The 25,253-nt window shown below is 44.1% G+C and overlaps 1 protein-coding gene across 1 annotated transcript; it reads right to left on the reverse strand.

Annotated features, from left to right (window-relative positions):
- Positions 1–815: 815 nt before the first annotated feature.
- On the reverse strand, positions 816–18,706 carry CHRNA1 (cholinergic receptor nicotinic alpha 1 subunit). The gene is made up of 9 exons (XM_059053348.2): positions 18,552–18,706; positions 12,263–12,408; positions 12,115–12,159; positions 10,943–11,052; positions 8,334–8,529; positions 7,605–7,842; positions 4,959–5,182; positions 3,555–3,794; positions 816–3,247 (listed from the first exon to the last, which is right to left on the reverse strand). Exons 1-9 carry the CDS (start codon positions 18,592–18,594, stop codon positions 3,116–3,118), a joined length of 1,374 nt encoding a protein of 457 aa, XP_058909331.1. The 5' UTR covers positions 18,595–18,706; the 3' UTR covers positions 816–3,115.
- Positions 18,707–25,253: the final 6,547 nt, after the last annotated feature.

The following is a 25,253-nucleotide window of genomic DNA, read 5'->3' on the forward strand; positions in this document are numbered from 1 at the left end:
TCCCCATTTGACTTGTTTCATTGTTAATACAATTTCCAATTTGATAAAACCCCAGTTCTGACAACCAGAAAAGAAAAAAAAAAACTTAGGGATTCAAGCTCTGAATAATTTCTGCTTCCATTTTTCAGTCTGTAATCCCCATCCCCCAGGAAAACGTACCCATCTTGTTCCACTTGGAGGATGCTCCTAATTTCCCAAGAAGTCACCCCTTTACCCAGACACACTCATCAATAAAGCCACAAGGGGCAGGACAGGGCTGGGCGCTCGCCTCTAGGTGGGGAGACAGATCCCAGCCTCCCCTCCCATTTTATCAGGAGATCAGCCCTTAATGAAGGGAAGAGATTCCAAAGGAGAAAGTCCTTGACTTGGTGACAGATTGATGCAACAGGTATTTAGGGGCTGGTGGAGCTTCACACTGTGACATTGTTGTACCCACTCAGGGCCACCCTGCTGGCTTCCCAGACAGGTGGTGAGCAGGGAACGTGTTGGAGGGCCTCACTTTTAGGGGAGAAATGGGCTATTTGATGTAAAGGAAACAGCATGAGGGCAGGAGTTAAGAGACCTGGCTTGTCACTAACTAGCTCTGTGACCTGAGGGAGGTCACTTCTCTGAGCCTCAGTTTCCTTAGAATGGACAACATGATTTTTAAGTTCCTCCTCTGAATCAATAGTGAGTCCTGGGGGACTGTGATAGATTAGGCAAACAGCAGACTTAAGTGCTGAATCTCTCTCCCTCTCTCTTTTTTGGCTAATTGCAGTAAAAATATACAGAATGTGAAACTGGCCATCTTTTTTCATTTTTATTTTATTTTTAACTATGGTAAAATACACATAAAATTTACTATCTTAACCATTTTTAACCATTCAATCAGTGGCGTTAAGTACCTTCACAGTGTTGTACAACCATCACAACTGTCCATTCCCGGAACTTTTTCATCATCTCAGGCTGAAGCGCTACCCATTAAGCAATAACTCGCCCCTTCCCCAAACCTTGGTAACCTCTATTCTATTTTCTGTCTAATGAATTTGGCTACTCTAGGTACCTTCTGTAAGTGGAGTCATACAATATTTGTCCTTTTGCATCTGGCTTATTTACTTAGCATAATGTTTTCAAGGTTGATCTGTATTGTAGCATTTATCAAAATTTCATTCCTCTTTAAGGTTGAATAATTCATTATAAATGTATGTGTCTGTGTGTGCGTGTGTGTATACACACACACGCACACACACACATACACACACACACATACCACGTTTTGTTTATCTATTGATGGACATTTGGGTGGTTTCCACCATTTGACTATTGTGAATAATACTGCAGTGAACTTTGGTGTCCAAGTAGCTGTTCAGGTCCCTGCTTTCAGTTCTTTTGGGTGTATAACTAGGAGTGGAATTGATGGATCATATGACAATTCTACGTTTAGCTTTTTTTTTTTAACATCTTTATTGGAGTATAGTTGCTTTACAATGTTGTGTTAGTTTCTGCTGTATAACAAGTGAATCAGCTATATGTGTGTGTGTGTGTGTGTATATATATATATCCCCATATCCCCTCCCTCTTGCACATCCCTCCCATCTACGTTTAGCTTTTTGAGGAACTGCCAAACCTTTTTCCCTTTAGTTTACTCTTAAATGAAGGCACTCAGTCCTGCCACGGGTGTATTACGGGGAGTCCCATGGAGATGTAGATTGAACCCACCTGCATTCAGACAGGCTGCCTGGCACTGCCATTCCCCGTTCTCCCTGGTACTGATGTGGATCAAATGTGTTCTGGGGATCTCATGGCCATTACTGAGCCCAGGGCTGCACATATTCTAGTTCTGGGGTGAACTGCCTTGTGACTTATAGGTTGCTATGGAGAAAGGAAATAATGTTCTCTCCTTGTCCAGAATTGCAGAAATGATGATGATATGTGCACACATTTCTGACTTCTTTTATAGAACTAGAACCCCAAACAGGAGTGGGGTAAGGAGTGGGGGAAAAGGCAGGTGGTCTAATTGGGAAGGCAGAAAAGATGGCTGACACTAGGACAGAACCTCTCAGAAACACTGAGCAGAGTCACAGAATGGCCCAGATGGGGCCAGAGTTGATCCAAAGAGCAAGCAAGGAGATGAACTGGCCCAGCCCAGAGCTGCTTTGAACCTACAAGGTCTAGGTTCAGATGTCAGTTCTACTTGTTATTTTGGGCCGTGAACTTAATCTCCCTCAAGTTCAGTTTCTGCATTTGTAAAACAGGGACAGTCATGAGAGTTCTGAGGATAAATAAAAACGTGCCTGCGGGCCCATTCCCACAGTGCCTGGGCCCACACTCAATACAGGTTAGGACCTCTTTTCCCTCAAACCCCGAGCATCAAGCTCAGGTGCTGTGTTAGACTGGGAAGACCTTCCCTCACCTCCAAGTTCTAGAAACCTCCTTTAAAGCATGAGTTTTTGAGGCAGTTTGCATTGTGGTGGCCATTCTAGAATTTTCCTATTGTCTTTCTACTGCTTTCTTTCTCTCCAAGTCAAATGTTTCATCTTTTGGGGACTGGTAGATGGGGCTTTTTTGGGGGGTGGTGGTGGTACGCGGGCCTCTCACTGCTGTGGCCTCTCCCGTTGCGGAGCACAGGCTCCGGACGCGCAGGCTCAGCGGCTATGGCTCACGGGCCCAGCTGCTCCGTGGCATGTGGGATCTTCCCGGACCGGGGCACGAACCCACGTCCCCTGCATCGACAGGCGGACTCTCAACCACTGCGCCACCAGGGAAGCCCGATGGGGCTTTTTTAGCAGGTACAAAACTGACTTTTAAGCAAAGGATAGACTCTTTGCATAAAGTTTAAACATTTAAAAAACTAACAGAAAAGCTCAGTTATCCTGGGCAGAATTCTTCTGGACACTGTTGGAAATGAACGCTTCATGTAGCGATCCAGATTCATTTACTGCAAAGGGTTCACTCTCCAGGCAGCCACAGTAGGAGTGAAGGGAGAAGCAATGTGAAGACACTTTGAGGCTATAACCTTATATAAACAGAAACTTTTGTCATGAATAATAAATACAGAAAATTAAATGATTGAGAAGTGAGCATGTATCCAAGTAGACAAATTTCCCTGGCGCTGAGGTTCAGCTCAGCTTTCCGCTCATCCTTGCTGATTTAATTCAATGAGCCGACCTGCAAACACAGCCAGGGTTCCGATGATGCAGACGAGCATGAAGACTCCGAGGAGAATGTGGTCCATCACCATTGCAACGTACTTCCATTCCTCGGCCGCCTGGGAGAGAGGAATATGTTAGAATTTCCGTAAGACTATCATGGACTCACGATGTGCGTGCTATCCATCATCTAGGGGCCCTTCAATCTGTTAATCATCCCTCCACTGGCACTATGATCTTTATTTTTAAAATAGGTTATTCACAATATGATGACTTGCTAAGATGGCCTACGGGGTCACTGGGCACACTTTACATCAGTAGCTGCCCCTTGAACGCCAACCTTCCCATCAAGCCAAACCCATCCCTCTGTGCTCGAGCATTTGACCGTTTAAACAGGAGGTGCAGATCTCAAGCCACAGAGCTTACGTTATTGGACTCCTGGTCTGACTTCATGGTCTCTGCGATGTATTTGATGCCCTCAATGGCACTTTTCACCTCGGGGTGTTTGATCAGCGGAGAGTGGAAACCCATGGGTGGAGGTCCCGGCTTCCCAGAAATGTCAGAAATATCAATGTCTTCTGTAAAAATTTTCTTGTCTTGTTTTTCTCTGGATGGTCTTTTCATCGTGGAGAAGAACATGATATTTGGGATAGTGTCGATAAAAACCTATAATAAAATAAAACAGAAGTCCACGTATGGGAATTAATGTCAGCAGGGCAAGCATCAAACTCTGATTTTCCATAAGCAATGTGACCTTAGGCGAATCATTCAGCTTCTCTGGGCCGCAGTCTCTTTGTCCCTAAAACAAAAGGACTATACTAGATTTTCTCAAAGCTTCCTCATCTGTATCCTGTGACCTGTCAAATTACTAAGGCTAGCAGAGATGATTCTGTAATGCCAGCAGCTCGCCACTGGAGGGAGCCTGTGTGCCGCTACTGACTCAAGAAACCAATGAAGCTTAAGCTTCCAGACCCCCTGTAGGCACCCACTTCTTTCAAGGCCTGTGTCCTCATGATCAAAAGGTTAAAGAAAGGGCCCCTCCCGCTAAAAAATATATATGTAAGGTTCCGGCCCCACAAAACAGCTAGACTGTTTTCTTCTGCTTCTTGTTCCTAAAGAAATACAACATAGGTATTGACAGGAGTCACTTGGCCTTTAGAGAAGCAGGGACTGTCTCTCCTCCCAAAAGAATACATTGCAAGCAGTAGTTTCTCTGTCAATTCATAACAAATCTTTTGCATTGTGCACAAAAGACTGGACGTTAGTGTCTCTGTGAAGAAGTGTAAAAGAACCAACATATTGGAAATGTTTACACATTTTAAAATTCAGTAATGTAAATATTTGAGACCAAGTTCCTCACTAAAACTTTTTGACAATCTCTCATCAAGCCCCCTCCCTACCCCCACTCCCAATTTCTAGCCCTTATTCTAGTCTCAGCAGATGATTCTACCAGCAAAAATATAAGCAGTCTGTTCACAAACTGGAAGGCATAAAAACAGACATCTCAAGATTTCACAGCATTTGAATAAAAGGATAGTGATTTATTCATCTTCTCTAATCAAAGAGATTCTTTAAGGTTGCGTTTGGAATGGGCTTTGCTAATTCTGGTTTTCTTATCTGCCCGGGGCAGTTGCTTGAGTTATTTAGACCCAGCAAGAAGCCAAAGAAAGTTCCTTCCCCAAAACCCCTACAGCCCGGAAAGGACTTTCCGTTCCTAAGTGCCCACAAGGGTTACCTAGGAGGCCACTGGCCACACAGAAGAGTAGACCCGCGGATGCCGTGAGGGAGGGGCAGCCCCGTGCGAAGTGTGCGGGGACCTTGCTCGCTCACCTTCCGCACCCACTCGGGCATGACGTGGGTGCTGGGGGAGCGGTGGTGTGTGTTGATGACGATGACGGTGATGATGATGGATGCGATGACAAACACCATGGTGAACAGCATGTACTTCCCAATCAAGGGCACCGCACTGGAGGTGGAAGGGATCAGCTCCACAATGACCAGAAGGAACACGGTTAAGGACAGCAGGACAGAGATGCTCAAAGTCATCTTCTCTCCTGGACAAAAGAAGAAACAAACACAACCCACCTGTTATGGGCTAAATCGTTCTTCCACCCAAATTTATGTGTTGAAACACTAAGCCCCAGCCCCTCAGGGACTGTTTTGGACATAGGGCCTTGAACGATGTAATTCAATTAAAACGAGGTCTTAGGGTGGGCCCTCATCCAATATGACTGGTGTCCTTATCAGAAAAGGAGATTAAGACACAGACACACACAGAGGAAAGGCCACGTGAGGACCCAGGCTGAAGACAGCCATCTGCAAGCCAAGGAGAGAGGCCTCAGAGGAAACCAACCCTGCTGACGCCTTGATCTTGGACTTCCAGCCTCCAGCACTGTGGGAAAATAATTTCTGTTGCTTAAGCCACCAGTCTGTGGTCCTTGGTGAAGGCAGCCCTAGCAAACGTGCACACCACCAAAACCCAAGGGTGAGAGGAATGTGACCGGCATGTTCTGAAGGTCTCGTGGTGGGGAATTTTTTCTGCAGAACTTCCTATGAGACCTTGGCACCTTAACTTTGCTGATGATGGCAAGTGGCAGGTGTTTCCATTAGAGGCTGCCAAGCAGGAAATGGTACTTCACCTCTTGCCCAGCATTCAGTTTCTTAGCGGAACTCAGGGAACCCAGAGAGGTTCTGGGTGGTAATCGAGACCCCAGATGACAGTTTCTCCATCTGCAGCAGAATGTCTTAAACCTCACAAAACTGAACTGCAGCCTGGCCTACTTGTTACTCAGCAGATGGATGGGCGGCCCAGAAGTACACGTATCTTTTTCTCATTGTGGGAGCAAGCTGCAAGAGCAAAGCCGAGAAAGGACAAAATCAATGATTTCACACCACTCACTTTCTCATTTTCATCTAAACGGAGGATTTGGGTTTTTTTTTCTTGTTTTGATTTTTTTTGTTTTTCATACTAAGGGTTGAGGGATTCCCCTTCCCCTGAATCTTTCCTCCAGGCCCTACAATTTCAGGGTAAACAATTCCCGGATGGTGTCTTGGTTGGACACGTAAACAAGAAAGCCAAGGGCTGAATGACACTGGAATATTTTTGTGGAGATTGACCAGCTCAAATGCAGTAGAGAGCCTTTGGAAGGGACTTTCCTTGGGCTGGTCTTGGTGTTTGTGTCCTGGGAAACCTCTAGTGTGGCCCTGCTTTCCAGTCTGGAGCTTTTCCCATTCTGGATGCGTCCAGATGCTAGGAATATACACAGGATCCAGAGTGGATGCAAACAAGAAATTGTCAGTTTCTGGTGGGTAGGAAAGTCTTCAAAAGAAAACAGAATTATAAATATAAAATATTTATCAAGGTACATCAAATTTCTTGATTAATGATACTAATGATAGCTAACAATTATCAAGCAGTCTCACTGTTCTAAATGCTTTTCAAGCATAAATCATTTAATATTTATAGAAACTCTGATTAGTTTCCATATTGCCCTGCCTAGAGTTTTCTCTCTTCACTTTAAGAAGCTTCATTTGATTAGAAAGTTGAAAAAATATTTGTTTGTGATCATTTGTTTAAGAATGAGTACAATCCCTAGAACATATGTTCTGTGGGGAAAATTCTCTCTTATTCTCTACCTTATCCCTGTCTTGTAACAGTTGTTTAAACGGTATATGTTGAGTGAGTGAATGTGTAAGTTTTTTTTTTTTTCTTGTTGGAAAGTTGGATTTAGACTTTTGTGGGGTTTTTTTTTTTTTTTTTTTGCCTTTTGATAAAATTGTTATCTGTCATAAGTTTGAGGACCACCTTACCATCTTTCTTTTATCCCTGCTTGTCTGCCGTCAATCATTTAAGAGCAGTGACTTGCTGGCAGGCATATGTGTTCCCTTTCCCCCTTTTCTGTAGATTGTTGGTGTCTGGTGAAATTATGTCACAGATGTGACTACTCAGTAGGAGGTAAGTCAGTCGTCCAGGCTGATATGGGAGAAAAAATTGCCACTTGGGAAATATGGTGTTGTGTGTAAAGATACTGCCATCTGGAGAATAGATACACAAAAGCTATCTTCAAGGGGCAAGCAGTGGGCAAAGGAGGCAAGACCTGATTAGTCACATAGAGCAAGTGACTTCATGGGGTACGAGGCATCAGTAGCGTCTGTGATACACGCCTTACCCAGCACATTTCGGGGCACACAGCAGGTATTCAGCACATAGGTGCTGGTGGTTATTCACTTAACCAGACTGAGCTATGTATGCACATCTTCAGAGTCCCGTTCAGCTCTCTGCCTGCTCTGTAGTCTGCCCCAGCTGGGACTTCACCACTGCACATGGCCAGTCAGTACACGCATCCTCCCAGGGATGATGATTTGGGTCTGTCTGCCTGTATTTGTTTATTAGCCGTGGTTATTTCTGGCTTCCCCCAAAATAGTAGCCTGAGATCCATCAGGGTCAGCAGCTGCCGCCATGGCAACTGCACCCACCTGAGTCTGTGGGCAGGTAGAACACCAGGCCGGTTAAGAAGGAGAAGAGCAGGCAGGGAATGATGACGTTGACGATGAAGTAGAGGGGCAGGCGCTGCATGACAAAGTGGTAGGTGATGTCCAGGTAGGGGGTGGAGGGGCAGCAGGCGTAGAACACCCAGTGCTTCCAGCCCCGGGACTCCTTGATCACCCATTCCCCACTCTCCATGAAGTTGCTTAGGTCTGGCTGGTCGCTTTCCTGAGAAAATGGAATGAAACTTTGAATTCCCAGCCTCGTCACCCTGAGGAGGCACAGGGTTTCCTAATCAGCTGTGACAAGGCAACCGATCCCAGCACGGTCACATACCGAGGAGGGGCCCTGGGTCACCCTCGCCTTGGGGTCTTAGGTTCCTTTCCTGTAAAGTAAGGGGGTTGGGACTATTGGGATTCTCCATGTTGACTATACATTCAAGTCACTTGGGAGCTTTAAAATATATTGGTGCCCTAGCACCAATTCTGATTAAATCAGAATTCTTGGGCTTGAACCTGGGCCTAGAGAATTATTTAAGCCCCAGGCGGCTCTCTTATGCAGTGCATCAAGAACCTTCCCAACCAATTGAGAACCATCCAACTAGACAATCCTCAAAGTTCGAATGGGTGCTGAGAGCCTGTGATAACGGAGGGGCAGAGTTGGAGACCTGAATCACGCTTTTCCTGCATCCAACCTCCTCGCAGTGGGTCACCACCTACCGGGTAGATGGCCACCACGGATCCGTCATAGGTCCAGGTGCCCAGCTTCATGCTGCAGTTCTGTTCATCAAAGGGAAAGTGGGTGACGATGATCTCACAGTAGCTTTTAAAGATGGCGGGAGGTGTCCATGTGATGTGGCCAGTGTAGTCCAGGAGCACTTTGGTGAACTTGACGATGGCAAAGTCACCATCTGCACTACAATTGGGATAAAAGAGGAACAGGGAGCCAAGTGACAGATGAGCCTTCAATTCTGCTTGGGGATGTTAACGGGAGACAGTTGATAATTATTCAGGTGCTAATTATAGAAGTTTTCTTTTGCACAGCATCGCTTTTTATATGTGGCAATGTTTTTCAAATTTGTCTGATAATAAGGATCACTGGGGTGCTGGTTTAAAATATAGATTCCTGAATCTAAAAGATAATACAAGTGAACCTTTACAGAACAGAAACAGACTCACAGATACAGAAAACAAACTTATGGTTACCAAAGGGGAGAAGGAGGGGGAGGGACAAATTAGGAGTATGGGATTAACGGATACAAACTACTATACTTAAAATAGATAAGCAACAACGATTTAGTGTATAGCACAGGGAATTATATTCAATATCTTGTAATAACCTATAATGGAATATAATCTGCAAAAAATCTGAATCACTATGCTATATACCTACAACTAACACAATATTGTAAATCAACTATACTTCAATAAAATAAAATAAAACAAAATATAGATTCCTGAGCACCACCTTAGTGCTGATTCAGGATATCTAGGGACGAATCTGAGACGCTACAGCTTTAAAGGAATAACAGGTGACACGGATTCACTGCATCCCACATTTTTCTTCCCAGTCCTCAGTAGCATTTGTGATGTTAATCTCCATGTATCCCTTCTCTGATATACTTTGAAAGTTAATTGAGAAAAAAACCAGGAATTTTAAATAAAAACATGTCTAGTGGCTCATTACGGTGACAAGCACGTTAAAGAAGGGGTCTGTTACCTTTAAAGAACTATTTAGACCCCAGTGGGGTAGGGTCGCAAACTCAGATGCCTCCAGGGCCAGGCAGGCAAGGAAGGAGGGAGGGTTGAGCCTGGCATGGGGAGAGACCCTCTCTCCTCTGAGGAAGGCACCACTCAGCTCTGCCATGGTGTCTGCATGGGAGCGAAGGCTCCATGTTGCCTGATATTGGATTCTTCCTTGGAAGCTGGGAACCAAGACTTTTAATCCAAAGTTGCCATATTTTTGAATGTTGGATTTTTCTAGAGAAGTTAAAAATTCAGATTTTAATGTACTTCCCAATTTTCAAATGTTGGCAATAATTTCTCATTAAAAAAGGCAACATGGTAGATACTAAAAAATAATAAAGTATTTCTGCAGGTCTTGTTCAGTGGGTGGTCCGCTCATTCCAAAACATCCTGAGCCCCAGGGCCTTGGCAGAGAGCAGGACAGTATAATAGGTGCTGAAAAGTGGGTGGGGTCTACCTTGCTGGGCTTTCAGGGACATGTGGTATATATTGTGCCTCACTTCATAAATCAAGAGATTTTCTTCTCATTAATTTTTCCTTGGGACTGAGAAGAGGCTCTATCCAGAAGACTATGCAGCTTGAGACCCTCCCAACAGAGCAGAGGGAAAGGATGGTCTATGTCTCTCCTTCTAAGCAGGTGAAACAGGATTCTCTCCCCTATGAGGGTCTTTCTGAGTGAGCTTATCAAAAGGACCTGAGGATTTTAATTGCTTCCCTCAGATTCTAAGTGAAAGAGAAACTTAACTCTGAGAGATAGACACTCTGTCCCTCGAGAATACTTGTCCAAAAGTTTACACAAATGATTGTGTACTTTGACTCAAGTTTGAATCCCAGGTCGGATTGGAAAATATGTAATAAAATATCAAAGTTGGGGAGGGTCATCTTAAAAGGTATCATTTCTGCTCACTAGCCCTGGGCCACCTTCCCTGGTGAGTCTGCTAGAACGCACAGCCTGCTCGCTCCAGACACGTGCTGTAGAGTGTCAGACCACAAATCCTCTAGGCCAGTGTTGAATGCTCCTGCCTGGGAAGGATGATCTTTGCAATGAACATTCCCTGACAAATGAAGGGCGTATGATAATGAACGTGTCATTAAATTGGAGTGTCTTGAATCACATTATAATTTCACAACATGCAGTCTGTCACAGAGCCCAGTGGATGGGCTACATAGGCATCCCAGGCCATCAGCAGCACGCGGCATCTTGGGATGCTGTGAGGATGTGATGAATAACAACCCCAGGAGGTTCAGACCTATTGGTCGGAAGGACATTTAATTCCAAGGAACTCAATTATATGATGTTTGGGTTCCTTGGATAGTTGCCCTATACCCTACAGGAGCTCTCAGGGATTAAATGTCCCCCACCCTGCAGCCCTGTTTCAATTTGGCTCTGATAATTGTTTCTATTCATAACATGAGACACCATATGGCACTCCTAGCATGTCAACTTGGCTCTTGGTTTTTAAGGGTTATTTAATGTGAACAGTGGTGAGACGCATGCCAAGAGTGGCAGCCCTTCCGTTAGGGCACTTGGGCTCCACCTGCCCCTGTAATGTCCGCCTCCTCATCCTGTCTGTTTTGCTTACTTGTTATAAAGAACTAGGTCCGGGTGCCAGATCTTTTCCGATGGAATGTGAATTTTTTTCACGCCACCATAGTCGTCTGGGTTCCATTTTAAGTTGTAATCCACCCATTGCTAGAAATGAAGACATTTAGTCGATTAAAAAACTAAAAATATTTTTTAAATCTAGGGTTATCAAGAGCTCTCATGAGCACGGTAATTCAGGTATGGACAGAAGTTGTGTTCCAGTAAGAAGGGTTTGATTCAGAATTCAGTTTTCCCTTTAGTAACAAGTAAGAGCAAACACAGAGCACTGAGTACATGCAGGCACTGTTGTAAGCATTTTACCCATATTCATCATTTAGTCCTCACAATGTTCCCATGAGGTAGGAGTGATTATTGACCCCATTTTACAGGTGAGAAAACAAAGGTAGCCCAAGTAACGCCACCAAGTGGTAGCAGATGTACCAGGTACACTGCCCACCTTAGGAAAGGAGAATGACCCTATTGGGAATGTTTTCCTCAAGCAGGCAACATCATTTTCTAAAAAAGTATTATATTTTCTTCTACATTTTGAAAGTAATGTATACCCAATGCAGCAAATTTGGATAACACAATGTTGAATTGTCTCCCCCCAATTAATATGAAGTTCTAACCCCCAAGACCTCAGAATGTGACCTTATTTGGAGTTAGGGTCTTAACAGAGGTAATTAAGTTAAAGTGAAGTCATTTAGGTGGGCCCTATCCCAATATGACTGGTGTCCTTATAAGATGGGGACATTTGAAGACAGATACATATTCAGGAAGAAAGTCATGTGAACGTGAAGACAGCCAATTCTGAGCAAAAGAGAGAGGCCAGGAGCAAGTTCTCCCTCACAAACTTCAGAAGGAACCAATTCTGCCAACGCCTTAATTTTGGACTTTTGGCCTCAAAAACTGTGAGACAATGTTTCTGTTGTTTAAGCTGTCCAGGTTGTGACTTTGTTCCAGGAGTCCTAGCAAATTAATACACACAGAAAAAGCAAAAGTACAATAAAAAATAAACACCAAAACATGATCCACAGTCCCACTACCCCAAAATATCTACTTTTAACATTTTGGTACATATGCCTGTTACCTAAATTGATTCCCTCTGGGCCCATGTTAAATTTCAGGGTGAATAAAAACAACATGAATGCAATTACCTAGCTGAGTTACCTGTTTCAGACGAACATTGGTTGTCACGATCTGATTTACTTCATCCTGAAAAAAAGATAAGGCCCCATCTTTAGGAGGACAAGAGGGGAGCTGGGGGAGGATGCTCCGGGTTGGGAGGTGTGGAGAGCCTGGAGCTCTCTTGTCTCACCACGTTGATGAGCTGTATCAGCTGCAAGCCCACTGTCACCTCCACGGCCTTGCGGTGGTCTTCCACGGGCCGTACTACGCTGTTGTAGTTTTCAAATAGCTTTGCCACCAGGCGGATCTCATGTTCGGAGCCCAGGACGAGGCCAGCTGAGACAGCAAACAACACACTCACTGTCAGAGTCTGCTCCCACCCTCTACACACACTAACGTGAGTAACTGAGGTGTGGCCAGCTCATGCAAGGCACGCAGGCCCCCTTGTTGAAGGGCTCCCTGATGCAGCTATTATTGCCTTGAATTCCTTTCCAAGTGCAGCTGCCAGTGTGGTCCCTTCCCAGGGGGGCATGCCAGATTATCATGCACTTGTACTTTGGACAGATGACATTCCTTCATCCAGCACCTGGCTGCATCAAGTTTGCTAGGAACACGCACACACAAGAAGAAAGGTCCACACAAAGTCGGTCTTGGTATTCCAGAATCTGGTCATGATGCAATGAAATCTCAGATTGGCTGGCCTCAGAGCTCATGATGCTATGAACAGCCCCAAACTGATGCTGATTCACACCCACAAGGATGTTATTCCATAATTAACAAAATTAAAATTGACAAATATTGGTGAGGTTACAGAGAAACTGGAATCCTCATATGTTGCTGGTGAGAGGTAAATGGTGTAGCTGCTGTGGAAAACAGTTTGGTGGCTTCTCACACAAGTTATACACAGAGCTACCATATGACCTAGCAGTGCCATTCCTGGGTATTTCCACAAACGAACTGGTCATACAAAAATTTGTACATGGGGGTGGTGGGTGTATAAATTAGGAGGTTGGGATTAACGTACACACACTACTATATATAAAATAGATAACCAACAAGGACCTACTGGGCATTACACTCAATATTCTATAAAGGAAAATAATCTGTAAAGGAATATATATACATATATATATGACTGAATCACTGTGCTATACACTTGAAACTAACACAGTATTGTAAATCAACTATACTTCAATTTAAAAAAGAAAAAATACAAACATAAAACCCCAAAAGCAAACAAAAAATTTGTACATGAATATTCATAGCAGCAATATTTACAATAGCGATATGGTAGAAACAACCCACATGTCCATCAATGGATAAATGGATAAACAAATTGTGGTATATCTATACAGTAGAATATTATTCAGCCATGAAAAGGAATGAAGTTCTGATACATGCTACAGCATGAATGACTCCTGAAAACATTATGCTTAGTGATAGAAGTCAGACACAAAAGGGCACATATTGTATGATTTCATTTATATGAAATATCCAGAATAGGTCAATCCATAGAACAGAGAGTAGGTTAATGGTTAGTAGGGATTGTGGGGACTGGGGAATGGGAGTGACTGCTAAAGGGCCCAGGGTTTCCCTCTGGGGTGATGAAAAAGTTCTGGAATTAGTGGTGATGGTTGCATAACATTGTGAATGTACCTAATGCCACTGGATTGTGTACTTTATTTTTTATTTATTTATTTTTTTCTTTTTCCACTATTGAGTTTTCATTTTATTTATTTATTTTTGGCTGCATTGGGTCTTTGTTGCTGCACGCAGGCTTTCTCTAGTTGCAGCGAGCAGGGGCTACTCTTCACTGTGGTGTGCGGGCTTCTCATTGCGGTGGCCTCTCCTGTTGCGGAGCACTGGCTCCAGGCACGTGGGCCTCAGCAGTTGAGGCACGTGGGCTCAGCAGTTGTGGCTCGCGGGCTCTAGAGCACAGGCTCAGTAGCTGTGGCACATGGGCTCAGTTGCTCCGCAGCATGTGGGATCCTCCCGGACCAGGGCTCGAACCCGTGTCCCCTGCATTGGCAGGTGGATTCCCAATCATTGCGCCACCAGGGAAGCCCGATTGTGTACTTTAAAATGGAAATTTTATGTAATGTGTATTTTACCATGGTAAATCTTACATACTTATGTATTTTTCCATAATTCTAAAAATAAAAAAATAATCACTGCTGATGGGCCCGTGTCCCAATTAAGTTGCTAAGAGTGAAAACCACATGTTCTGCTGACCTGGGTTTGGGACTCCTATTTGGAGCATGAATGATTCCAAGGAATCTTTATTACGTTTTCCTTAAGGATGGAGGGCAATATCATCCAGTATTCTCAGAGCCCACAGGCTTTGTGTGTCCAGTGTGATGTGGTCCTCACCGACAGGCAGGCAGGCAGACTTTCTCGCCTGAGATTCCGAGAAGTGGGCTGACTTGTCTGCGGTCATGCGGCTAGGGCAGAGCTGAAGTTAGAGCTGGTCATTCTGTGCCGTGCTCCTGTACTCACTTTTAATGTTATGAATGTGCTGGAAACTGTACAGCTACATGTGCCATTACTCCTGTGAGAAAATATGTTCCAAATTCCAACAAGTGCCTTATGAAGGATCTCTGTAACTCAAGCCTGCCGTGGTTTGGGGGTTGCCTGTTCAGGGCTGGGAGAGGAAGTAGACACGATCCATTTGCCTGGATTCATGTAACCAGATCTCCCCTTTCCGCAGGTTATTGCTGAAACTACACTTTTTCCCTGGGCCAAGACAACTTTAAAGATGAAACGAGTGAGATGCTTTCCCTTTTTTCCCAGTTGTGTTAACCGATCACTGCTAAGGCAGGTGATTGGTTTTTTTTTTTTTTTTCCTCCTTCGATCCTAAGTTTGGAAGCATTTGTCAACAAAATAATTATTAAGTAAAAAGTAATTCCATTTTCTATCTTTATTGATCAACAAAAATAATAACTAACACACCCAGTTTGTTTTGTGCCAGACATTCTTCTATGTGCTTTATATGTACTAAGTCTTTCAATCCTCATAACTGGGTGTGGTATGTACTATCATTGCCCTCACTTTACAGATGAAGAAATTGAGGCCCAGATTTCATAAATGGTGGAGCCAGGATTGACACCCAGAGCCCATGCTCTCAACCACTATTTCTCATCCAGGACTTTATATCAGTTTGAAATAACCAATGCTATGGAATGAATTGAAATATTTTCATGCTCCCCAAAGTATGTGTTTTAATTAGCCTGTAGCGCTTTATTAAAGGTCATGTATTTGTATTACCTTATTGAATCCTTATAAAAATCATATGAGGTCAGTCTTTACTCCTACTTCACAGATGGGAAAACTGAGGTCTGGAGAGCTGAGCCATGTATTCATGGCTCCCAGCTAGTTAGAGGTGGGATTATAAGTGGAGGCCGTCTGACGAGAGGGCCTGTGCTCTTCACCACCTCCCTAAATGCAAATGTATCATGTCCATTCGTATTTTTGAAGGTTTCAGTATAGCTCAGATATCTTCATTATGACCTTCCTGGACTCTATATATTGAATGCCTTACCTAGCCTACCTCTTCATTTTTAGTTTCCCAAATTTTCTGAACCTAAAAGGGTCTGTGCAGAGCTTTCATGTGGCATTTCCCCCAAACTACCTGCATTTGAAGACACTTAGAGCAGCATGTTGTCCAAAGACCCAGGTTTTGCAGGTGCCCTGCTGATCCCCTGGGATGCAGCTGTCCTCTGTCCTCCACGCCTTGTCTATCCCGGGGCCCACCCAGCCCATGGTGGGAGCAGTGGGGGACTGGCCTGGATCACTGAGTGCCTTGACCACTGGGTTTGAGGTTATTGCTTTGGTGTTACCTTGGGCTGCTTATTTTTAAGTGACCGTTTATTCCAGTTTGACAGGAAGAACATACTAGAAAGCAACAGAGAGAGCAGATGCTCGGCATTCTGTGGCAGGAAAACTATGCAGGCCAACCCTAAATTCTGCTAGGGAGTAGGGAGCACTGGGTAGCCAGGCACGGTCAGGGTTCCAGGGATACTCACTTCTTCCTCTGCACCCTCGCTAAGACCAAGGGGCCTTGTGCCCTTCGTAATGAACTTCTAAGGAATTTCCAAGGAGGGCTCCATTTCTTAGACCATATTCATTGGTATTCTTTTCTTTTTTCCTCCCCAAAGCAGGGTAGAGTGATAGAAAACTTATAGGACCTGAACTCAGAATTCTAGGATTCTGTTCCCAGCTCCAATAATGGTCTGGAGAATAGGACCATCTCTTCACGGATTCAACAAATCACAGTAAATACTTTCTTTAAAAGGCAGGATGTAAATTAACAAACACAGACAAACACATACGTAATGTCAGTCTCCCTTTTCAGCAAAATCATACGGTCATCCCTATTCAGATGGTGGTAACATTAATTCATTCACATAGTCGTTGAACATTTGCTGTGTGCAAAGCATTGTTTGAGTAGCTTTGAGGTTTTCCAACATGAATCTGATACAGATCCTGTCTTCCTACCTTCATGGACATGGATATTTTCCATTTACATAAATAACTGTAAACAAGCTGGAAAGTAATATGCCATAAGAAAGGTGGTAATGAAGTGCTTGGGATTCCTGAGCTGGGGGAGAGGAAAGGTTGTAATGAAAGTGCTATAAAAATAGAACAGAGATCATTATGTGGTACGCTAACACGGTCAAAAGTGTCCCTCACTTTTGCCCCCAAAGGACTGAATCTAAGTAGGGGAACCCAGCCACAGTTTTAAAGTGTTCTTTTGTACCATACTAGTCCAATCTGTATTTTTATGTGGGGAACAGCTTGGTGTGTTGGACAAAAGGAATTCTGTCCTGTTAATAGTCACCTTGGGTAATTCTTATCTCAACCTGGTGCTGTGTTTCTTGCTACCTTTTCAATTTCAGGCTGTGTTTTCTGACCATGCACATAAAAAATGGAGTCTGATCACATTCCAAAGTTTGTACACGAAGTGACTTTGGGAAGGTCAGTTCATGTCTTTTAGCCTCAGTTTCCCTATAATATAAATTTGAAGATGTTGGATTGCCTCATCTTGCTCTAAATTTCTGTTAACTATCCATGTGAATTGACACCAGCAAACTCTAGGTTTGATCTAAATACATATCACATACTTCAAAAAAGAGCTAAACTTGCATTTTTGGAGATCTTTGGTGTCCTAAAAGATCTCTTAAGGATTTTTTTTTTTTTTTTTTTTTTTTTTTGCGGTACGCGGGCCTCTCACTGTTGTGGCCTCTCCCATTGCGGAGCGCAGGCTCCGGACGCGCAGGCGCAGCGGCCATGGCTCATGGGCCCAGCCGCTCCGCGGCACGTGGGATCCTCCCGGACGGGGGCACGAACCCGTGTCTCCTGCATCGGCAGGCGGATTCTCAACCACTGCGCCACCAGGGAAGCCCAAGGATTTTTATATATAAACATATCACTTAAGAAATTCCATTGAGTGTAGTGTTTGCAAACACACACAGACACACACACACCACCACCACCACCACCACCACCATCACCACCAAGCCACCTTTGGTTGGATCGAGTCCAAATCCCAGAGGATATAGTTTATCAGAGTTTAGGCTATTTCCTTCAACTCAGCTATTGAAAAACATTAATAATAAAGCTCTTCACCTCTTTTGCCCAGAAGACCTGTGTTTGTCAGAGCAATATTAGAGAAGAGAAATCACAGAATGTCAGTCGCCTTGTTTCTCAGTTGAGATGATATCACCAGTAAACTTTTATATGAAGCAATCAGCAAATATCTATTTCCCTCGACCGGAAGTTTGGGATTCAGGATAGCTTTTCAGCTGCTGTGTTGTGACACATTCCAGAGTTGAATGCAGGTCAAGGGCTGTGCAAGGTTTTATAGTTTCAATTCAAACCCAAACCTACATATAGTAGTGTCCTTTAAAAAAAAAAAAAAAGTAGGCCGTAATGCATTCATATGAATCTTTTTTTAGCTTCAGAAGTTTAAAAAATTACAAAATATTTCATCTCTCATGGAGAGAGTTTAGTTACAGTTATGAAAAGTTTTCTCCCTCCAGCACATGGAGCTGTCAATCTATCCTCTTCATTTTCAGAATTCTCCTAGAGCCATAAAAAGACTTGTTAACTATATTGCTTGTGATTATAAGTCACCCTTTTAAGTTCCTATAGTTGTTCAACTATGATAGCAGCTCCGGGATGGTAGAAGAGGTGCTGAATCAGATCATACGGATTTACTAAGATGCAGGCACTGAAGGAAAGAGAGATTGCATGTCTACTTTGTAGCTTTTGACCAGGCAGCTCCTATTTTAATTGGATAACCCAATTACAAATCTTTATCCACAAACCCAATCAAGCCAACATCGGTGAGAAACGGACAGAGCAGCCTGGGGCTGGTGAAGCCCTGCCATTCTGTGTTCCCATCAAAGAAGCAAGACTCTGGTTCGGTGGCTTCTAGTGCTTCAGCCTCAGAGGAGAGCCCCGCAGCCCTGGCACTTACCTGAGCAGAGGCCAAGGAACAGGAGGAGTCGCCGGGGGTCCATGGGCTGGTGGTGGAGTGCTCGCCTGGGCTGCTCTCTGGCTGGACACTCAGCTGCTGGAGGGTTTGGCAAGTGAGTGAGCTGAGCCAAGCTATTGTTTACACCACCTGTTTGTGGCAGTGACAGCTGGGCTGCCCAGAGCCCTGGAGCCCGGGGCTGAGGTCCTTACGTTATTGCAGGGCGTACACTTTACACAACTGCTGGATCTTTGACAAGTTGAGGGTGAACTGCACTGTGTTTTCAATGCACCATGAGTCAGGTCTTCATAAAAAACAGAACAAAACACGTTAGAGTAGGGAATGAATTATTTTGCCCGGTGAGCAACTCCCTCCCTTTTGTATAAACCAGAACCTCATGTGTGTGGATTGATTTGATCAGGGTCATTGGGTCTGAGAAGATAGGCAGCTGTGTGTGTAAGACACTGATCATTCTAAATCACAAAAGTCCACATTCTACAAAGAGGAAAATTTATTTGCTCTGGTTCCCTCTGGGCTGAGAATGCCTGGGGCTTCTGTGAGGGAATGAATCTGAGAAGAGTGGGGTTGGTGCCGCTGGAGGGAATTCCATGTTTGATTGGGTTTGGTTTCAAACAACGGTGGCTTCTTCCGTAAAACTGGTTTTAAGATGGCCCCCGGAGTGGCTGTCCCCAGCCCTGTCTCTGTATCAGGCAATACCTATCCTGCAGTGCGCCATTAGCGACAGCAAGCAGCCCACCTCCCATGTCCTGTTATTCAAGTGAGAAGTAATTGATGGGAAAATTGTCCCACTGCATAAGCGCTGTTCCAGGCTCCTGCTTTCCGCCGTCATTCCTCTGCCTACTCCCACTCAGGGAAGCCAAGAGCAGAGTGCTTCAGTTTTTCCATTTATTTGTTTTAAAAAAAAAAAAATCCCGAAAGCCAGTCGTTAGTAATTGCTCAGTCAGAGAAGGATTTCTACCAAAATAGAAAAGGGAGCAGTTATTTAAAGACACCCTGCCGGTTCCTTCCTTGCTTCCTTCTCAAATTGAATCAGGTGAAGAAGGTCCCTCACCTCAAGCCCAAGAACAGCATCCTGGCCAATTCCCCCATTGCAGTGAGTCCAAAGAAATAATTAGGGAAAGGGCTGGGAGTGTAGTGAAGAGAGCTTGGAGTCTGCATTATTTATATATTTTTTGCTTTAAATTGTGGGAGATGTGCTGTCAACAGAAAAATTGGTTCCCTCCTTTCCATAGCATAGCATGGTGACTACAAAGCCAGGAATACATCCTTTCACCCTGCCCCTTACATCTACATGGACCCATGGGACTGAGTTCTAGAAAATGAAATGGGAGGGGAAATTTTGTGAGACTCACCAACCTCCCACTGGAGCTCGTCCATGCTCTTCTAGTCTCTGACTGGCTGGAATGGACATGACCCCCAGGGTGACCTTGGAAACCACATGTTGAAGGGGGCTTTGCTTTTGATATCCTGAATCCTTGAATGACTCCAGGGAGGAGGGCACCCCATTGGCCTGGTTACCACCCAGCTCTATTTCAATAGGGAGAAACAAAACTTTGACTGTGCCAAGCCATCAAAATTCTTGGGTTTATTTGTACAGAAGGTAGTTTTTTTATTGTTATTACAAAATTTACTCCCTTGCATTGGGGATCCTAAAACACGTAGCACAGCGGGGAGGGTAAGAAAATTGGTACTGGAGGCAGAAAAGATGAAGATAATAGCAAATTACTTAATAAAACTGTTGTCCTGGATTTCTTCATGAGCAAAGTATGTACCAAGCCGGTGGCTCTAGAAGAGGTTGGAAAACACAAAGTCAGTGTTAGGGTTTTTTGGAGTTTTTTGTTTGTTTGCTTGTTTTGTTTTTTTGGCCACACAGTGTGGCTTGCAGGACCTTAGTTCCCTGACTGGGGATCGAACCCACAACCCCTGCAGTGGAACGGTAGAGTCCTAACCACTGGACCTCCAGGGAATTCCCAATTCTTATTGGCTTTGCTTAGGGAGTCTGTACAAGGAAGAGTCAAGCTCAGGTAACAATTGGTTGGTTCAAGAACAGAAATGAAAGGGATAAGATGAGTCCAGAAATCTGGATCCTTCTGCTTTGAGCCCTAAGAGTAAGTGATAACATGGAGGGAAAAAAAAAAGGCTCTGAGCAACAAAAGCCCATTAGGACTTCTCAATACCTGGTCTCACCACTGTAGCAAAAATCATTTAAGGTCGCTCTCTTCACGCTCAGGCCAATTTCTTTCCCAGAGGGCTTCAAGATGGTTTCCATTAAGTTGGAGGAGAGAAGCCTAGGGGTTAGGGTGCAAAGAGGTAAATCGGGCTTGAGAATTGTATCTGGTAAAGAACCCTAGGTGTGCATACTGTCACGTGCAAATGACTGCAAAGAAAGATTTCAGAAGCTTACTAAATATTTGAAGGAATTGTAGGACCAAAGAATTCTGTTTATTTTTTTGACATCATTATTGGAGTATAACTGCTTTACAATGGTGTGTTAGTTTCTGCTGTACAACAAAGTGAATCTGCTATATGTATACATAATCCCCATATCCCCTCCCTCTTGCATCTCCCTCCCAACCTCCCTATCCCACCCCTCTAGGTGGTCACAAAGCACAGAGCTGATCTCCCTGTGCTATGTAGCTGCTTCCCACTAGCTATCTATTTTATATTTGGTAGCATATATATGTCCATGCCACTCTCTCACTTCATCTAGAGTCTGTCATACAGAGTGAAGTAAGTCAGAAAGAGAAAAGCAAAAACTGTATGCTAACACATATATATGGAATCTAAAAAAAAAATGGTTCTGATGAACCTAGGGACAGGACAGGAATAAAGATGCAGACGTAGAGAATGGACTTGAGGACACGGGGAGGGGGCCAAAGAGTTCTTGAACTCAGACTACAAAATCTTTGGTTGCCCAAGCCTTGAATCAGTCCTTGGGTGCCCAGAGATGCAATGCGGGAAAGCAAACTACAGTCTCTGCAGGAGGGCACTATCTGCACTGCTCACCTCACATGTGGCCTTGGAGATAACGGACCAGGAAGAACCCCAGCAGGGGGCACATCCAGGAGCCATAGAGGGCAATGGACAAGGGAGCTCCACCCAGAGAGCAAAATCAGAGACTTAACTTAACCTCGACTTGGAGAAATCTACTGACTGCCCACACCTGCAATCCTCTGCCTGAGACTTTTTTTTTTTCCTGGCTGTAGGACAGGGGACACGATGGAAGTGCAAGGGAATTAATGCCCCGCAAAACAGCCCTCAACCACTGTCGGAGGATAAATTCCCACCTAGGATGGGATAACTGAGGCACTCTCTGCACTGCGTCCCAGGGTTCGTCCATGGGATGGAGTCCTGGTTGTCCCTAGTAGACGTGGCCTTTATTCGTTTCTGTCTCTTTTCTGTCTCAGTGTCCCCACCCTGCCACCTCTCTGATAAACCCCTTGCTGGGTCTGCTTCTGGGGAAACGCAAATCAAGACAGAATTTCTCGCACTGTCTGGGCAGGGGATCTTCACGATGACTTGAGTTGGTGCCTTTCCCACTTTTCCACCATCTTACCTATTCTCTTCTGTGGGTGAACCGCTGGAACTGCAGACTAAAAAAGAAATATTAAAACTGCTATCATCCACAGGAGTAAACCTATTTTTTTTCATTGAAAAGTTTATTATTAAAGTAATTCAACTTTATTATAGAAAAATTGGAAAACAGATGAACAAAAAGAAAAACTTTTACCCATGATCCTTCTACCAGAAATACCTATGGTTAATGGGTTATTTTATATACATTCAAACTCTTTCCATGCATTTATGTATGTTTTATGTATTTGTGTATTTATTTTCACTGACCCCCAAACCCTGCTTTATGTTACTTGAAGTCAAAAGATTTCCTTTAATTTTTAGGTTTTTATGCTAGGGAAATGATATTTTCAGGAAAAGATTAATTATTTTGGCAGTTTTATTGAGGTATAATTGACAAATAAAATTGTAAGATATTTAACGTGTACAATGTGATGATTTGACATCCATATACATTGTGAAAGGATTCCGCCCATGTCTTCATTTGTTAAAAATTTTTGTCATTGGGCATTGCTATGTGCCAGGCACAGTTCTAGGCATTTGGAATACATCAGTAAATAAAATGAAGATTTCTGTTCCTCAGGGAAAATGCATTCTAGTTGGCGGAGATTATCAATTAAAAAAATATATAGAGGGCTTCTCTGGTGGCGCAGTGGTTGGGAGTCCGCCTGCCGATGCGGGGGACGCGGGTTTGTGCCCCGGTCCGGGAAGATCCCACATGCCGCGGAGCGGCTGGGCCCGTGAGCCATGGCCGCTGAGCCTGCGCGTCCAGAGCCTGTGCTCCGCAATGGGAGAGGCCACAACAGTGAGAGGCCCGCGTACGGCGAAAAAAAAAAAAAAAAAAAAAAATATATATATATATATATATATATATAATAAGATAATAAGTGAATTGTTTAGTATCTTAACAGGTCAGAATACTATGGAAAAAGTAGAGCAGGGTAAGGGGGATCGGGACAGCTGGAGAGGGGATCGCAATTGTAAACATGGTAGGTCGAGGGTACGCTTCAGTGAGGATGGGGCATTTGAGCAAAAACCTGAAGGAGGCGCAGCTATCTGTGGTATGAGCATTCTGGGCAGAGAGAGCAGCAATAGAGGTCCCCAAGGGGAATGGGCCTGGTGTGCTGAAGACAGAGCAAAGAAGCCAGCCCGGCAGGGGCAGAGTGAGTGACGGGGCGACGGCCAGAGGATGAAGTCAGAGAGTAGCCCGGAGGCAGAGGAGACTCAGCACACCTTGTAGACTTTTACTCTGTGTGAGATGTAGAGCTCCTGCACGGTTTTGAGCGGGAGTGACATGATCTGACACGTGTTGTAAAAGGGCAACTCTGGCTCCTGTGGTGACCAGAGGCTGTAGGGGAGACAAGTTAGGGGCTACACAGTAATCCAGGAGGTGGATGGTGGTGGATAGGACCAGAGTGGATGCAGTGAGGGCCATGAGAAGTAGTTGGATCTGGGAACTATATTCTGACACCAGGGCTAATGGGATTTCCTGAAGGATTGGAGCTGGATGCAAAAAAAAAAAAAAAAAAGAGGCTTGAACATTATGAAGGTTATATGTGCCAACAAGTGAATTAAGGAAGGCTTTGGATGGAACAGATTAAAAGGGAGGAAAATCATGAGTTCTGTTAGTTTGAGGTGTCTACTAGAAATCTGAGCCGGCAGTTGGATTTAGGAGTCAGGAGTTTAGAGGAGAGGTCTAGACTAGGTGCTTAAATAGTGCTTAAAACCACGACTGGATGAGATCAAAGGAATGAGTATAGGCAGAGAAGAGAACTAACATCAAAACTGCAGTGAGCTATCATCTCACACCTGTCAGAATGGCTATCATCAAAAAGACCACAAATAACAAATGTTGGTAAGGTTGTGAAGGAAAGGGAAGCCTTGTGCACTGTTGAGGGGAATGTAAATTTGTGTAGCCACTGTGGAAAACAGTATGGACGTTCCTCAGAAAACTAAAAATAGAGTTACCATATGATTCAGTAATTCCATTCCTAGGTACATATCCAAAGAAAATGAAAACACTAATTTGAAAAGATACATGCACCTCAATGTTCACAGCAGCACTATTTACATCAGCCGAGATATGGAGCAACATAAGTGACCACCAACAGATGAACGGATAAAGAAGATGTGGTTTATGTATATGCAATGGAATACTACTCAGCCATAAAAAAGAAGGAAATTTGCCATTTGCAGCAGCATGGATGAACTTGGAGGATATTATGCTTAGTGAAATAAGTCAGACAGAGAAAGAAAAATACTGTATGATATCACTTATAGGTGGAATCTAAAAATTACAACAAACTAGTGAATATGACAAAAAAGAAGCAGACTCACAGATACAGAGAACAAACTAGTGTTTACCAGTAGGGCGAGGGAAGGGAGAGGGTAAGATAGGGGTAGGGGATTGAGAGGTACAAACTACTGTGTATAAAAGAAATAAGCAGGGCTTCCCTGGTGGTGCAGTGGTTGAGAGTCTGCCTGCTAATGCAGGGGACATGGGTTTGAGCCGTGGTCTGGGAACATCCCACATGCTGCGGAGCAACTGGGCCCGTGAGCCACAGCTACTGAGCCTGCGCATCTGGAGCCTGTGCTCCGCAACAAGAGAGGCCGCCATGGTGAGAGGCCCGCACACTGCGATGAAGCGTGGCCCCCGCTTGCCACAACTAGAGAAAGCCCTCGCACAGAAACAGACCCAACACAGCCCAAAATAAATAAATAAATAAATAAATTTTAAAAAAATGCCAACTTCCCAAGGAAAAAGCCCAAAGCTGTCTTTGTTTAAAAAAAAAAAAAAAGAAAAGAAATAAGCTACAGCAAATGGAATATAGCTAGTATTTTATAATAACAATAAATGGAGTATAACTTTTCAAAATGGTGAATCACTCTGTTGTATACTTGAAACTTATGTAATGCTGTAAATTAGCTATACCTCAATTGAAAAAAAAGTTGGGAAGAAGAGGAGGATGTAGCAAAAACTGAGAAGGAGGAAACACTGAGGCAGGAGGAGATTCAAGAGAGGATGGGGTTCTGAAAGCCAGGTGAAAGGCTCTGCAAGGAAGAAGGTGTGGCCCGCTGTGTTAAATGCTGCTGATGGAGCCCATGAGATGA

The sequence above is a fragment of the Kogia breviceps genome, chromosome 2 (genome assembly GCF_026419965.1).
Source record: "Kogia breviceps isolate mKogBre1 chromosome 2, mKogBre1 haplotype 1, whole genome shotgun sequence".
In the NCBI taxonomy this organism is placed as follows: Eukaryota; Metazoa; Chordata; class Mammalia; order Artiodactyla; family Physeteridae; genus Kogia; species Kogia breviceps.